At 36.6% G+C, this 12,735-nt stretch overlaps 1 protein-coding gene across 1 annotated transcript in view; it reads right to left on the bottom strand.

Annotated features, from left to right (window-relative positions):
• The window catches only part of VPS13A (vacuolar protein sorting 13 homolog A), a 233,046-nt gene that overhangs the window by 21,585 nt on the left and 198,726 nt on the right, over nucleotides 1–12,735 (bottom strand). The window contains exons 69-71 of the mRNA XM_017674000.3: nucleotides 11,842–11,927; nucleotides 3,861–3,984; nucleotides 1,374–1,448 (exon numbers count right to left, since the gene is read on the bottom strand). Of these exons, the coding sequence (XP_017529489.3) occupies nucleotides 1,374–1,448; nucleotides 3,861–3,984; nucleotides 11,842–11,927 (285 nt within the window). The remainder of the gene's footprint in view (nucleotides 1–1,373; nucleotides 1,449–3,860; nucleotides 3,985–11,841; nucleotides 11,928–12,735) is intronic.

Raw genomic sequence — 12,735 nt, 5'->3', positions numbered from 1 at the left:
ATATATTTTCTATTTTGAAAGAATTTGAAATCATGAAAATAAAATGCAAATGTAATGCAAACCTTTCTACCAGTACTGTTTATTATCATTGGGCCTGTATTACAGATAAAGCCTTGGAGAGGACAGCGGGGTTATCCCATTAGAGAAACTTTGGCAGAGGTATCTGTGCTTCTTTTAACTTAAGAAGAATCTAGTGGGAACAGTTCTTAGAGAAAGAGAACTGAGATCAGTAGCCTTCTCTGGATGTTTCTGGTAGAACAGGAGGATTAAAAACAAACCTACTGGGATAAAATAACATGGTGACAGAGATTATGTGGAAAAATTATTAAGGAGAAACTGAAGTAAGTGGTAATGTCCTTCAGCAGCATGAAAGACGATGGCCTAAAAGCGATGCTATTATGCTCTCCTCTCTCTCCCTGTTCCAGGTAACATCCGTGCTGAGGCTCTGGTCACTTTATCCTCTTCCTTCGTGACTTGCACCTCTTTCAGTTTTCCATTGACAGTTAGTATGCCAGTGTTGCCTTGTAGCATAGTATGGATATACAAAATTGCACAGTACGTGCTAAGTGGTCCAAGGTTCCTGGTTTGGGGTCCAGATGTGACAAGTGAACCGTTAAAAGGCTGTACCCAGCCTGGACCAATGCAGAGAGTAGTATGAGAGCAGGAGGCCCAGAGATTCAGGAAAGGAGCCATGTGTTCTTACCACAAGTGTCATGACACAGGGAGTACCATTCACTATTAGGAACAGTGTTCTAGCTTTGATTACTAAGGTAGATAATCAGTCTAGTCTTCCTTTTCTTGACAGTGTACATCCCGTAATTGCCATAATCCCTACAGTATGCACAGTGTTTTTCAGCGCACTTCATTCACATTGTGAGGAAACCAGGGTTTACTGACTTTCCCAATGTCTTACAGTCAAGAAGGAACAGAAACAAGAGTCGAGCCCAGATTTTCTGACTATAGGCTTGGCTCCTTTTGTCCTGGATCATGCTATGGTAATTAGAAAAAATTCACCATAGCTATATGGTAGGGAAATCTACAATGTAGTGCTATACTTTCTCTTCTGGAGTTGTAGATAAGCTTCAGAATGAAATAATTTCTTCTGTTTGTTGACCTTTTTTTACAAAATATTATAGTTAGGATTTAAAACAAGATAGTGCAATTTGACATGGAAAACAAGTAGGTGTATTGAACTCAACCTAATGAAGAATAATTTTGGGGAAACATCTACTTACATACACTAAAACTATAAAAACACAAGAACAAAATCAAAACCAAACAAAACTTTTCAGCCTTAAAAATCAGTGTAACTTATAGGGCATTGAAATGAACTGCTATTCTCTGTTTAAGTAAAAGAGAGCCATTATATTTACCCTTGCATCTTCTGGGGTCTTGAAGTTAATTATTTTTCCAAACTCTTTGGCATGGAATACAGACTTCACCCGTTCCTATAAACAGAGTAACTTCATTAAAATGAAAATCTAGTTGTAGAAATATGATAAAGAAATGCCATTGCAGTTTTATAAATCTGTGCTTAAAGCATCCAACATCCATCTTACATAAATCACACACTTGAAAAAAGTCTAGCATGGGGAACCAAGAAGAATCAAAACACAAATGGGAAAAAAAAAGATGAAATTGTAAAACATCCATTATCACTATATCTAAGTTAAAAAACTTTAGTTGATATTTCAATTGCTAAAGCTGTAAAGGGCTTACACAGAGGATGGAAGGAATATAAGCCTGAGAGCAGTACTATTTTTTTCCTCCTTCAAATAGTTTCTGAGATAGTTCCTGATATCAGCCTAGCAATCATGATGAGCTCAGTTAAAAATAATATACACAAATGTGTGTGTATACATACATACATACGTATGTTATATAGGGGTGTGTACAACTGTGTATATATGTAACTTCTGACATTCTAAACCAGTCATGCAGTAAGAATGTAGCTTAAGAGTCAAATCAGGATGGTTCCCCGATCCCGTATCATTGTCCTCCACTTTTGACAAACCATTGGTATCCTGTTCAGTGTTAGTGGGCAAGAACTGTCCAGTGGTATATGTTAGGCATTAGAGGGCCAAATAAAAAGAATGGGATTATTGAGGCAGAAGCTACAGTTTACCTCTATCGACTATAACAGGGTCACAGATGAAGAGATGTGGAGGTTTTCCTAGTCTAACAATTCCCGTAAGTAATTCAAATATTCATGTAAATATAGATTCTGGAATAAATCAGGTTCTTTTATTTTAAAGAAAGGATGATTGCTCATACAAGGTCTCAAGAAAAGTGGTAACTGGGAGAAATCAAGGAGATAAGAAGTTTATCCTGGAGAGAGGAAAAGCTATGACCAGCCAGAAGAGCAGGGGCTGGAGCAGAAGTTCGTGACTCCTACCTATTATTTCATAGTGGCCACAGGGTCTTTCATTTTCTGAGTGAATCAAAGAAATTCCCAATGGGTAAGCTAGTCTAAGACCCTTAAAATATCCAGTCTATTCCAGAGCTGCTTTATGTCTTTAGAATAAGTGGTAAGATTGGAGAAATGGTCTTCACTGGGTAAGCACGAGGCTAGGGGCAGTCTGTTCTAGAGGCTGGGTCAGAAGACAGTTTCTGCCTGCCTGGGTCCAACACCCCTTCTTTCAATAACAACTTTCTCAATCTCCTTTGGGTAACTATTTCTCACTTTCTCCAAATACCCTCCCTTCTTAGTAGCACCATGTGATCCTATGACCCTCACCTGGCCAATTGGCCCAGTCCAGCTCCCTGACCAAAGTGATTAGTTCAGGAATATGCAAGTAACCAAAGCTGGCCCAGAAACCAGTGAGAAGCTTTCATTCTGGGGAGCTCATAGTATATAAGCCCGGAACTTCTGCTGGCCACTGTATCATCAAAGGATAGTCTGCTTGAGAACAAAGCCAGTACTGAAGAAAAGTAGAACCTTAAAGGGGCAGCAAAGATGGAGAGAATATAGGAGGAAAGGCAGGGAGGGAGAATAATTGCTAATGATATCACTTCAGCTCATTTAAACTACAAGATAGAGACTTAGACTTTACCGTTACATGAGCCAACTAATTCCTCCAAATCAAAACAAAAACAACAAAAACAAAATTTACTTGGGCTCAGTCATTTAAAATAGGTCCTACTAACACAGCCAGTGCCAAAGTGACACTACACATAGGTTATGTGGTCAAATACCTTGATGCCAAATACATTACCTTATATTTCTTTTTATCATTTGTAATTCACCTACATCATATCATGTATAATACAAGCAATCATTATAGCTTACAATGGATATTGAGTCTCTCTTGATTTGCCAAATGAATAGCAATTCACTGTATTTCATATCAACATTCAAGTACCAGGCACTATGCTAGCTGCTAGTAATCAAAGCAGAGTGAGAAAATGGTCTCTGCCTTCAAGAAGGTTACAATTGAACTGGGAAGGTAAGATAATATCTATAAAGAGAGGAAGAACTAGCAACAACTGGCTATTAGGGCTTTTCAAGTGTCCATTTGTGAGATTTTCAGGAAAAAAACATTCTGTAGGGGACTGCTAGGGATTTCAAGGTATACAAATGATTCTCTCATTTTACTGTCCAAGGCAGCAGTAGAAAGGTGGGGTTCTGTAGTTGAATATAAGGGCCCAGAAATGTTGTTGATTTAATAGCACATAAAGTAGCATGTTTTTTCTTGGCCTAGCTTTCTGTTCTTAAGACTGAATAAGACAGCAGGTGTAGAGGAAAATCAAATGAAGACAAAGCAACATCTGTAAAAGAGATGGAAATGTTACAGAAGGAGAGGACTGTTTCAATGCACTATTTTCAGTTCCAAGTTTTAAAATAAACCTATCCAACTTACCTTTGCTTCAATGCGCAATCTTCTCCCATGAACAATGAATGGCGCTTTGGTAAATTCATCAAAACTATACTGCCACTCACATGTAAGCTGTCCAAATGTTCCTTTTGTTACAAACAATACACCACTGAAAAAAAGAATCCACTTTAAAAACTGAGGCACTTATATCCAATAATATAATAATAGCAGGATACACATTCTTTCTAAGCACATATGGATCATTCACCAAGACAGGCTATATTCTGGGTCATAAAAAATCTTAGTGAACTTAAAATAACCAAAATCAGCAATATTCTCAGATCAAAGGAAATTATAAACCAAAAACCAGTAACAGAAAGAAAACAGGAATATTTCTAAGCGCTTGGAATTTCGCATTCTTCTGAGTAATCCATGGGTCTAAGAATCTCAAAGGTAATTAGAAAATATTTAGAGATGAATGAGAATAAAAATACAACAAAAAATTTGTGGAATGCAAAACAAGGCGATGCTTAGGGAGAAATTTATAGCACAACACACTTATATTAGAAAAAGTGAATTACTTATAAAGTCAAATATATAACGTACTTTATAAGAAAGGAAAAATTTACAGAACTATTTATCTACCAATATTTTGTGGAGCTTTCATGTAATTAGCATTTCTTTTTTTTGCTGAATTTATGTGATTTTATTGGGACACACTTAAAGAGTGCAGGAAAATTTGGAGCATTACCTAGATTAAATGACAATACAGGTCAGTGTAAAACCAGGATTTTTGAAATGGAAATATTAGAGAAATGGAAATGATATCCTTTATGAAAGCTGGAAAGATCCTATAGAGAAGATAAAAAGCATGAAAAGCTCCAAGGGTGCATTGCTTCTCCATGGTCAGTGGGTAACCCTGGCAGCTGATGCAAGGCAACTGGCCTGTTCACACATTCTGTGCCTCGGCAGGTCTGTGTCCTTCCCCTGCCTTGTCCTTTGTGTGACAAACCATAAAAGCAAGTTTGAAAATGAGACTGGAGGCTTGGTATGGATAACTCTGAGAGTTGAAACTCCAGGAGATCCAAGTGATGGGTGGGGGCACACTTTCATGGTTTTTACCTTCACAAGCTCGACCAGGTACTACAGTAAATATTGGAGAACAGTCCTTTCACGCTTCCATTAGGAGGAAGGGAAGATAACCATTTTGAAACATACCAGAGCACTCTGTTCTCAACAAGCCCTGCCCTTAAGTGAAGCTGTCATTAGCATTTTAGAATAAATGCTTTTATTACTAAGGCTCCAAGTAATGTATTTACCAACCTATAACAGAAAGAAGCTTTTATTATTAATTCTTGTTTTTCTCCCATTTTGAGGGAAGAAATCAAGAAATGAAAATGCATTTTGTCTCTAAGAATTCTATTATAGTCCTTCCTTCAAAGGATTTTCTTCCCCAATTCTTCCCTTTAGTTGAAACATCAGAGATTTTTTGTTTGTTTGTTCTTTCCAGTAACCTATCCTTTAATTAAAGGGATTGAGTTAAAGAAAGAGCTATATGGATCCTGGCTGGAATGGAAAAGAAAGCTAATCAGGATTTACATCTCTCACAACAATCTTCGGTCTCTGATTCCTTTTCAAAAACCCTCGATTTATAGGGGCTGTTGGAACAAACCTACTGATCCTCCAATACATCTTCAACCATGTGAAAAATCAAAGACAGGCTAATCTTGAAGCAGGTACCTAGTACTTCCTCCTCTCCTGATTCAAAGATCTTTTATCCTCAAATTTGCAACTTGGAAAGAAAAGAAATCCTATGTATAAACCTTTCAATCAACTAAAACTAACCCACTTTCCTTGTATCAGGGTTTATGTGACTTGATTTAAAGAGGTCAACAATGCCTACAAGAAGGTGAATTTTAAAATGTTTCATAAACTAATAAATTTTGCAACTGACTCTTATTTAACTTTGATGAGTCTCCCTTCCTTTAGTCAATGGGGAACAGGGTTAGGAAAAAAAGATTGAAAATTGCTGTGAACAAAAATGGCTGTTGAAACATTGCCTGTAATTATAAAAGTATAGAAACAACTTAGATGTAGTACATACCTCTAAATAAATACTAGGCAGTCATTTACAAATTAATAAAGATCTCCATATCCTGACATGGAATAATCTTTCAGATAAGGACCTTATGTAAAAAATTAAACAAAACACAGAATGGTATGCATAATAGATTCCCATTTCCTTTAAAATACGTATGTGTGCATGCTTGCAGAGGAATAAAATATTTCAAGGATACAAAGGAAACAAGGTGGTTACCTGTGGGAAGGGGAACAGAGGGACTGGTTGGTATCTGGACGGAATGAAGACTGACACATCACTCCTTTCTATTTATCCATAAACTCTTTCCTTCAGGCACATATTCACTCTCTGCCTCCTGAAGTCCCCATGTTAATACTGTATTTACTCATTCTTTTCTTCATTTTAACAATAATGACACCTGCAAAACTTGCCTGTGAGGCTTTGCCACTGCATATTTTTGCATTTACTCTTCTACTGTCTGTATGTCTGTTTGAGGATTTGGCTGTAGCTGGGTGCGTTTACATAAAATCTGATCTGTCTCCAATGAAATACCTACTTATGTGAGTGAATCTCTATGTATTATAATGAACACATACCACCAGAAGACTGTTGACTTCTGGGGTAACCTGAAATTGTGTACTTTGTCATAGGAGGGGAAGGAATGGCAATGACTTACCCTTGAGAGGACAGTTTTTTTTTGTATCATTAATGTACAATTACATGAGCAACATTATGGTTACTAGACTCCCCTCATTATCAAGTCCCCAGAACATATCCCATTACAGTTACTGTCAATCAGTGTAGCAAAATGCTATAGAATCACTACTTGTCTTCTTTGTGCTATACTGCCCTCCCCCTTGCCCCTCCACCTACATTATGTGTGCTAATCATAATGCCCCTTTTCCCTCTTATCCCTCCCTTCCCACCCATCCTCCCCAGTTCTTTTCCCTTTGGTATCTGTTAGTCCATTCTTGGGTTCTGTGAGTCTGCTGCTGTTTGGTTCCTTAAGTTTTTGCTTTGTTCTTATACTCCACAGATGAGTGAAATCATTTGGTTCTTGTCTTTCTCCACCTCGCTTATTTCACTGAGCATAATACACTCTAGCTCCATTCATGCTGTTGCAAATGGTAGGATTTGTTTTCTTCTTATGGCTGAATAGTACACCATTGTGTATATGTCCCACATCTTCTTTATCCATTCATCTACTGATGGACACTTAGGTTGATTCCATTTCTTGGCTATTGTAAATAGTGCTGTGATAAACATAGGGTTGCATCTGTCTTTTTGAAACTGGGCTCCGGCATTCTTAGGGTAAATTCCTAGGAGTGGAATTCCTGAGACAGATGGTATTTCTATTTTGGGTTTTTTGAGGAACCTCCATACTGCATTTCCCCCAGCAGGTAGGAGGGTTCCCCTTTCTCTGCATCCTCACCAGCTTTTGTTGTTCCTAGTCTTTTCAATGTTGGCCATCCTAACTGGTATGAGGTGATATCTCATTGTAGTTTTAATTTGCATTTCTCTGATGATTAATGATGTGGAGCATCTTACCATGTGCCTGTTCACCATCTGAATTTCCTCTTTGGAGAAGTTCTGTTCAACTCTTCGGCCCATTTTTTATTTGGATTATTTACTTTTTGTTTGTTGAGGTGCGTGAAGCTCTTTATATATTTTGGATGTCAACCCCTTATCAGATATGTCATTTATGACTATATTCTCTCATACTGTAGGATGTCTTTGTTTTCTACTGATGGTGTCCTCTGCTGTACAGAAGCTTTTTAGTTTGATATAGTCCCACTTGTTCATTTTTGCTTTTGTTTCCCTTGCCCAGGGAGATACATTCATGAAGAAGTTGTTCATGTTTAAGTCCGAGAGATTTTTGCGTATGTTTTTTTCTAAGAGTTTTATGGTTTCATGTCTTACATTCAGGCCTTTAATCAATTTTGAGTTTACTTTTGTATATGGGGTTAGACAATAATCCAGTTTCATTCTCTTACATGTAGCTGTCTGTTTTTGCCAACACCAGCTGTTGAAGAAGCTGTCATTTCCCCATTGTATATCCAGTACTCCTTTATCATATATTAATTGACCATATATGCTTGGGTTAATATCTGGACTCTCTATTCTGTTCCACTGGTCTATGGGTCTGTTCTTGTGCCAATACCAACTTGTATTGATTACTGTGGCTTTGTAGTAGAGCCTGAAGTTGGGAAGCGAGATCGCCCCTGCTTTACTCTTCCATCTCAGGATTGTTTTGGCTATTCAGGGTCTTTTGTGGTGCCATATGAATTTTAGAACTATTTTTTCCAGTTCATTGAAGAATGCTGTTGGTATTTTCATAGGGATTGCACTGAATCTGCAGATTGCTTTAGGCAGGATGGCCATTTTGACAATATTAATTCTTCCTACCCAAGAGCATGGGATGACTTGCCATTTATTAGTGTCCTCTTTAATTTATCTTAAGAGTGCCTTGTAGATTTTAGGGTACAGGTCTTTCACTTCCTTGGGTAGGTTTATACCTAGGTATATTATTCTTTTTGATGTAATTGTGAATGGAATTGTTTTCCTGATTTCTCTTTCTGCTAGTTCATCACTAGTGTATAGGAATGCAACAGATTTCTGTGTATTAATTTTGTATCCTGCAACTTTGCTGAATTCAGATATTAGTTCTAGTAGTTTTGGAGTGGATTCTTTAGGGTTTGTTATGTACAATATCATATCTGCTGCACACAGTGACAGTTTGACTTCTTCCTTACCAATCCGGATGCCTTTTATTTCTTTGTGTTGTCTGACTGCATGGCTAGGACCTCCAGTACTATGTTCAATAAAAGCGGGGAAAGTGGGCATCCTTGTCTTGTTCCCGATCATAGGGGAAAAGCTTTCAGCTTCTTGCTGTTAAGTATAATGTTGGCTGTGGGTTTTTCATTATTATGTTGAGGTACTTGCCCTTTATACCCACTTTGTTGAGAGTTTTTATCATGAATGGATGTTGAATTTTGTCGAATGCTTTTTTCTGCATCTATGGAGATGATCATATGGTTTTTGTCCTTCTTTATGTTGATGTGATGGATGATGTTGATGGATTTTCGAATGTTGTACCATCCTTGCATTCCTGAGATGAATCCCACTTGGTCATGGTGTATTATCCTCTTGATGTATTTTTGAATTCAGTTTGCTAATATTTTATAGAGCATTTTTGCATCTTTGTTCATCAGGGATATTGGTCTGTAATTTTCTTTTTTTGTGGTGTCTTTGTCTGATTTTGGTACTAGAGTGATGCTGGCTTCATTGAATGAGTTTGGGAGTATTCCCTCCTCTTCTATTTTTTGAAAAACTTTAAGGAGTATGGGTATTATGTCTTCTCTAAATGTCTGATAAAATTCAGCGGTGAATCCATCGGTCTGGGGGTTTTGTTCTTGGGTGTTTTTTTATTACCAATTCAATTTCGTTGCTGGTAATTGGTTTGTTTAGATTTTCTGTTTCTTCCTTGGTCAGTCTTGGAATGTTGTAGTTTTCTAGAAAGTTGTCTATTTGTTCTAGGTTATCCAGTTTGTCAGTATATAGATTTTCATAGTATTCTTTAAAAATTCTTTGTATTTCTGTGGTGTCCATCGTGATTTTTCCTTTCTCATTTCTGATTCTGTTTATGTGTGTAGATTCTCTATTTCTCTTAATAAGTCTGGCTAAGGGTTTATCTGTTTTGTTTATTTTCTCAAAGAACCAACTCTTGGTTTCATTTTTTCTGTTGTTTTATTCTTCTCAATTTTATTGATTTCTTCTCTGGTCTTTATTATGTCCCTCCTTCTGCTGACTTTGGGCCTCATTTGTTCTTCTTTTTCCAGTTTCAATAATTGTGAATTTAGACTATTCAATTGGAATTGTTCTTCCTTCTTTAAATATGCCTGGATTGCTATATACTTTCTTCTTAGAACTGCCTTTGCTGCATCCCACAGAAGTTGGGAGGTGGTGCTGTTTCCATTTGTCTCCATATATTGCTTGATCTGTTTTAATTTGGTCATTGATCCATTGATTAGGAGTGTGTTGTTAAGCCTCCATGTGTTTGTGGGCCTTTTTCTTTGTATAATTTATTTCTAGTTTTATACCTTTGTAATCTGAGAAGTTGGTTGGTAGAATTTCAATCTTTTTGAATTTACTGAGGCTCTTTTTGTGGCCTAGTATGTGGTCAATTCTGGAAAATGTTTCATGTGCACTTGAGAAGAATGTGTATCCTGCTGCTTTTGGGTGTAGAGTTCTGTGGATGTCTGTTAGATCCATCTGTTCTAAGATGTTCAGTGCCTCTGTGTCCTTACTCATTTTCTGTCTGGTTGATCTGTCCTCTGGAGTGATTAGTGTATTGGAGTCTCCTAAAATGAATGCATTGCATTCTATTTCCTCCTTTAATTCTGTTAGTATTTGTTTCACATATGTAGGTGCTCCTGTGTTGGGTCCACAGATATTTATAATGGTTATATCCTCTTGTGGGACTGACCCCTTTATTATTATGTAATATCCTTCTTTGTCTCTTGTTACTTTCTTTGTTTGGAAGTCTATTTTGTCTGATACAAGTACTGCAACACCTGCTTTTTTTCTCCCTGTTGTTTGCATGAAATGTCTTTTTCCATCCCTTCACTTTGATTAATTTTTACAATTTAACTCACTGATGATTCTTTCTCTCCCTTCTTTTTATTCCTCCTCCACTCTTTATATGTTAGGTCTTTTATTCTGTAGTCTTTTGTGTTTCCCGTGACTGATTTTGTGGGTAGCTGATTTTATTTTGCATTTAGTTAGTATTTGGTTGGTCTACTTTCTTTGCTGTGCTTTTATTTTCTCTGGTGACATCTGTTTAGCATTAGGAGTACTTCCATCTAGAGCAGTCCCTTTAAAATTCACTGTAGAGATGGTTTGTGGGAGGTAAATCCCCTCACCTTTTGCTTATCTGGGAATTGTTTAATCCCTCCTTCAAATTTAAATGATAATCTTTCTGGATACAGTATTCTTGGTTCAAGGCCCTTCTGTTTCATTGCATTGAATATATCACGCCATTCTCCTCTGGTCTCTAAGGTTTCTGTTGGGAAGTCTGATGATAGTCTAATGGGTTTTTCCTTTGTAGATGATCTTTTTTCTCTCTCTGGCTGCTTTTAATACTGTGTCCTTGTTTTTGATCTTTGCCATTTTAATTATTGTATGTCTTGGTGTTGTCCTCCTTGGGTCCCTTGTGTAGGGAGGTCTGTGGACTTCCATGGTCTGAGAGACTATTTCCTTCCCCAGCTTGGGAAGTTTTCAGCAATTATTTCTTCAAAGACTCTTTCTATCCCTTTTTCTCTCTCTTCTTCTGGTACTCCTATAATGCAAATATTGTTCTGTTCAGATTGGTCACGCAGTTCTCTTGATATTCTTTCATTCCTAGTGATCCTTTCTCTCTCTCTCTGCCTCAGCTTCTCTGTATTCCTGTTCTCTGATTTCTATTTCATTAACAGTTTCTTGCACCTCATCTAGTCTGCTCTTAAGTCCTTCCATTGTTTGTTTCATTTCTGTTATTTCCCTCTGGAATTCATCCTTTAGCTCTTGCGTATTTCTCTGTAGCTCCATAAGCACGCTTATGACTTTTATTTTGAATTCTTTTTCAGGAAGATTGTTGATTTTGGTCTCACCAGGACCTGAGAGGGCAGTTTTATGGGAATTTTGGTATCTGACTGAACTGGTTGAAACATGTACTAATTTATTTGTTTGTGCATGACTATGCATTTACAAAGTTAATGTATACATGTATGTATGCACAAAGCTAAACATGAATTTATGTAAAGTTTTAGGTACAAGGCTTGTGGAGCAAGAAGACCAGGGTTAGCAGGAATCAGGGTAACTATCTGGAATAAATGGTGAATAACAACTGCTTCACTTCATGAGTGGCTGTCAGTTAACCTCTTATCAAATTACATTAGAGAAATTTACCTTTTGGTTATCATAAACATATCTGATTTATTGATCATGACGTGGGTAAAATATTTGTATTTTGCAAATCTTCCATTTTCCATGACCTAAAAAAGAGAGAGTGAGAAAATAGATAATATTACTATTCTAACACAGTAATGCCTCATGATCATCTAAAGACCATTTCTCAATGGGGTAAAATTATTAACATACTTATACAGTTATTATATCATTGTAAAACTAAATATTCATAAAAGCATTGCACCTATTTGAATTGCTTCATTCAAGATTACTCAACTGCAGCTACACCAATCTTTATGCTTGATTTTTAAAAGATATTATCTTATAAAGTTTAAATTAAACCTATTAAGGTTACTATTAAATTATCATATTCATTTGATCTTAGAAAGTATATTAGTATTCGATTACATCTATACAAAAGCACACGTAAATGCTAACACATAGTTAGACATATATATCATGTAAATTACTATTAGTTCCCACCTTGCCTCTTCCCTGGAATTTCCCAATCTGCCTTACAGACAGGTTTTTCTTTGCCAATATCACAACTCATCAAAAAAAGAAAAAAAGGCAGAGTATCTCCAGACAAACAGGGAACCTCAGGACCTACTTAGTCTACGTGACAGCCTTTAACTTTCATTTTTCAGATTGTTGAAACATTGTCTATCCACAATATTGTCAATAATTCTTTGTCCAATAAAATATTAAGATAATTATAAAAATTAAGTAGATTTATTTTTTAATTCCATTCTAAATGCCATTTGCTTTGAGGATGAAGTTACTTGGGTTACTTAACATATATATGCTATGTTGCTATTTTTTTAAAGGTAAGCAATGTAATTATGACTAAGATCCATCAAGGAGAGGTATGTTAAGAGTTTAACAAAAATGTTA

This window comes from Manis javanica, chromosome 2 (assembly GCF_040802235.1).
Source record: "Manis javanica isolate MJ-LG chromosome 2, MJ_LKY, whole genome shotgun sequence".
Classification (NCBI taxonomy): domain Eukaryota; kingdom Metazoa; phylum Chordata; class Mammalia; order Pholidota; family Manidae; genus Manis; species Manis javanica.
This window is presented reverse-complemented; position numbering and strand designations above follow the sequence as displayed.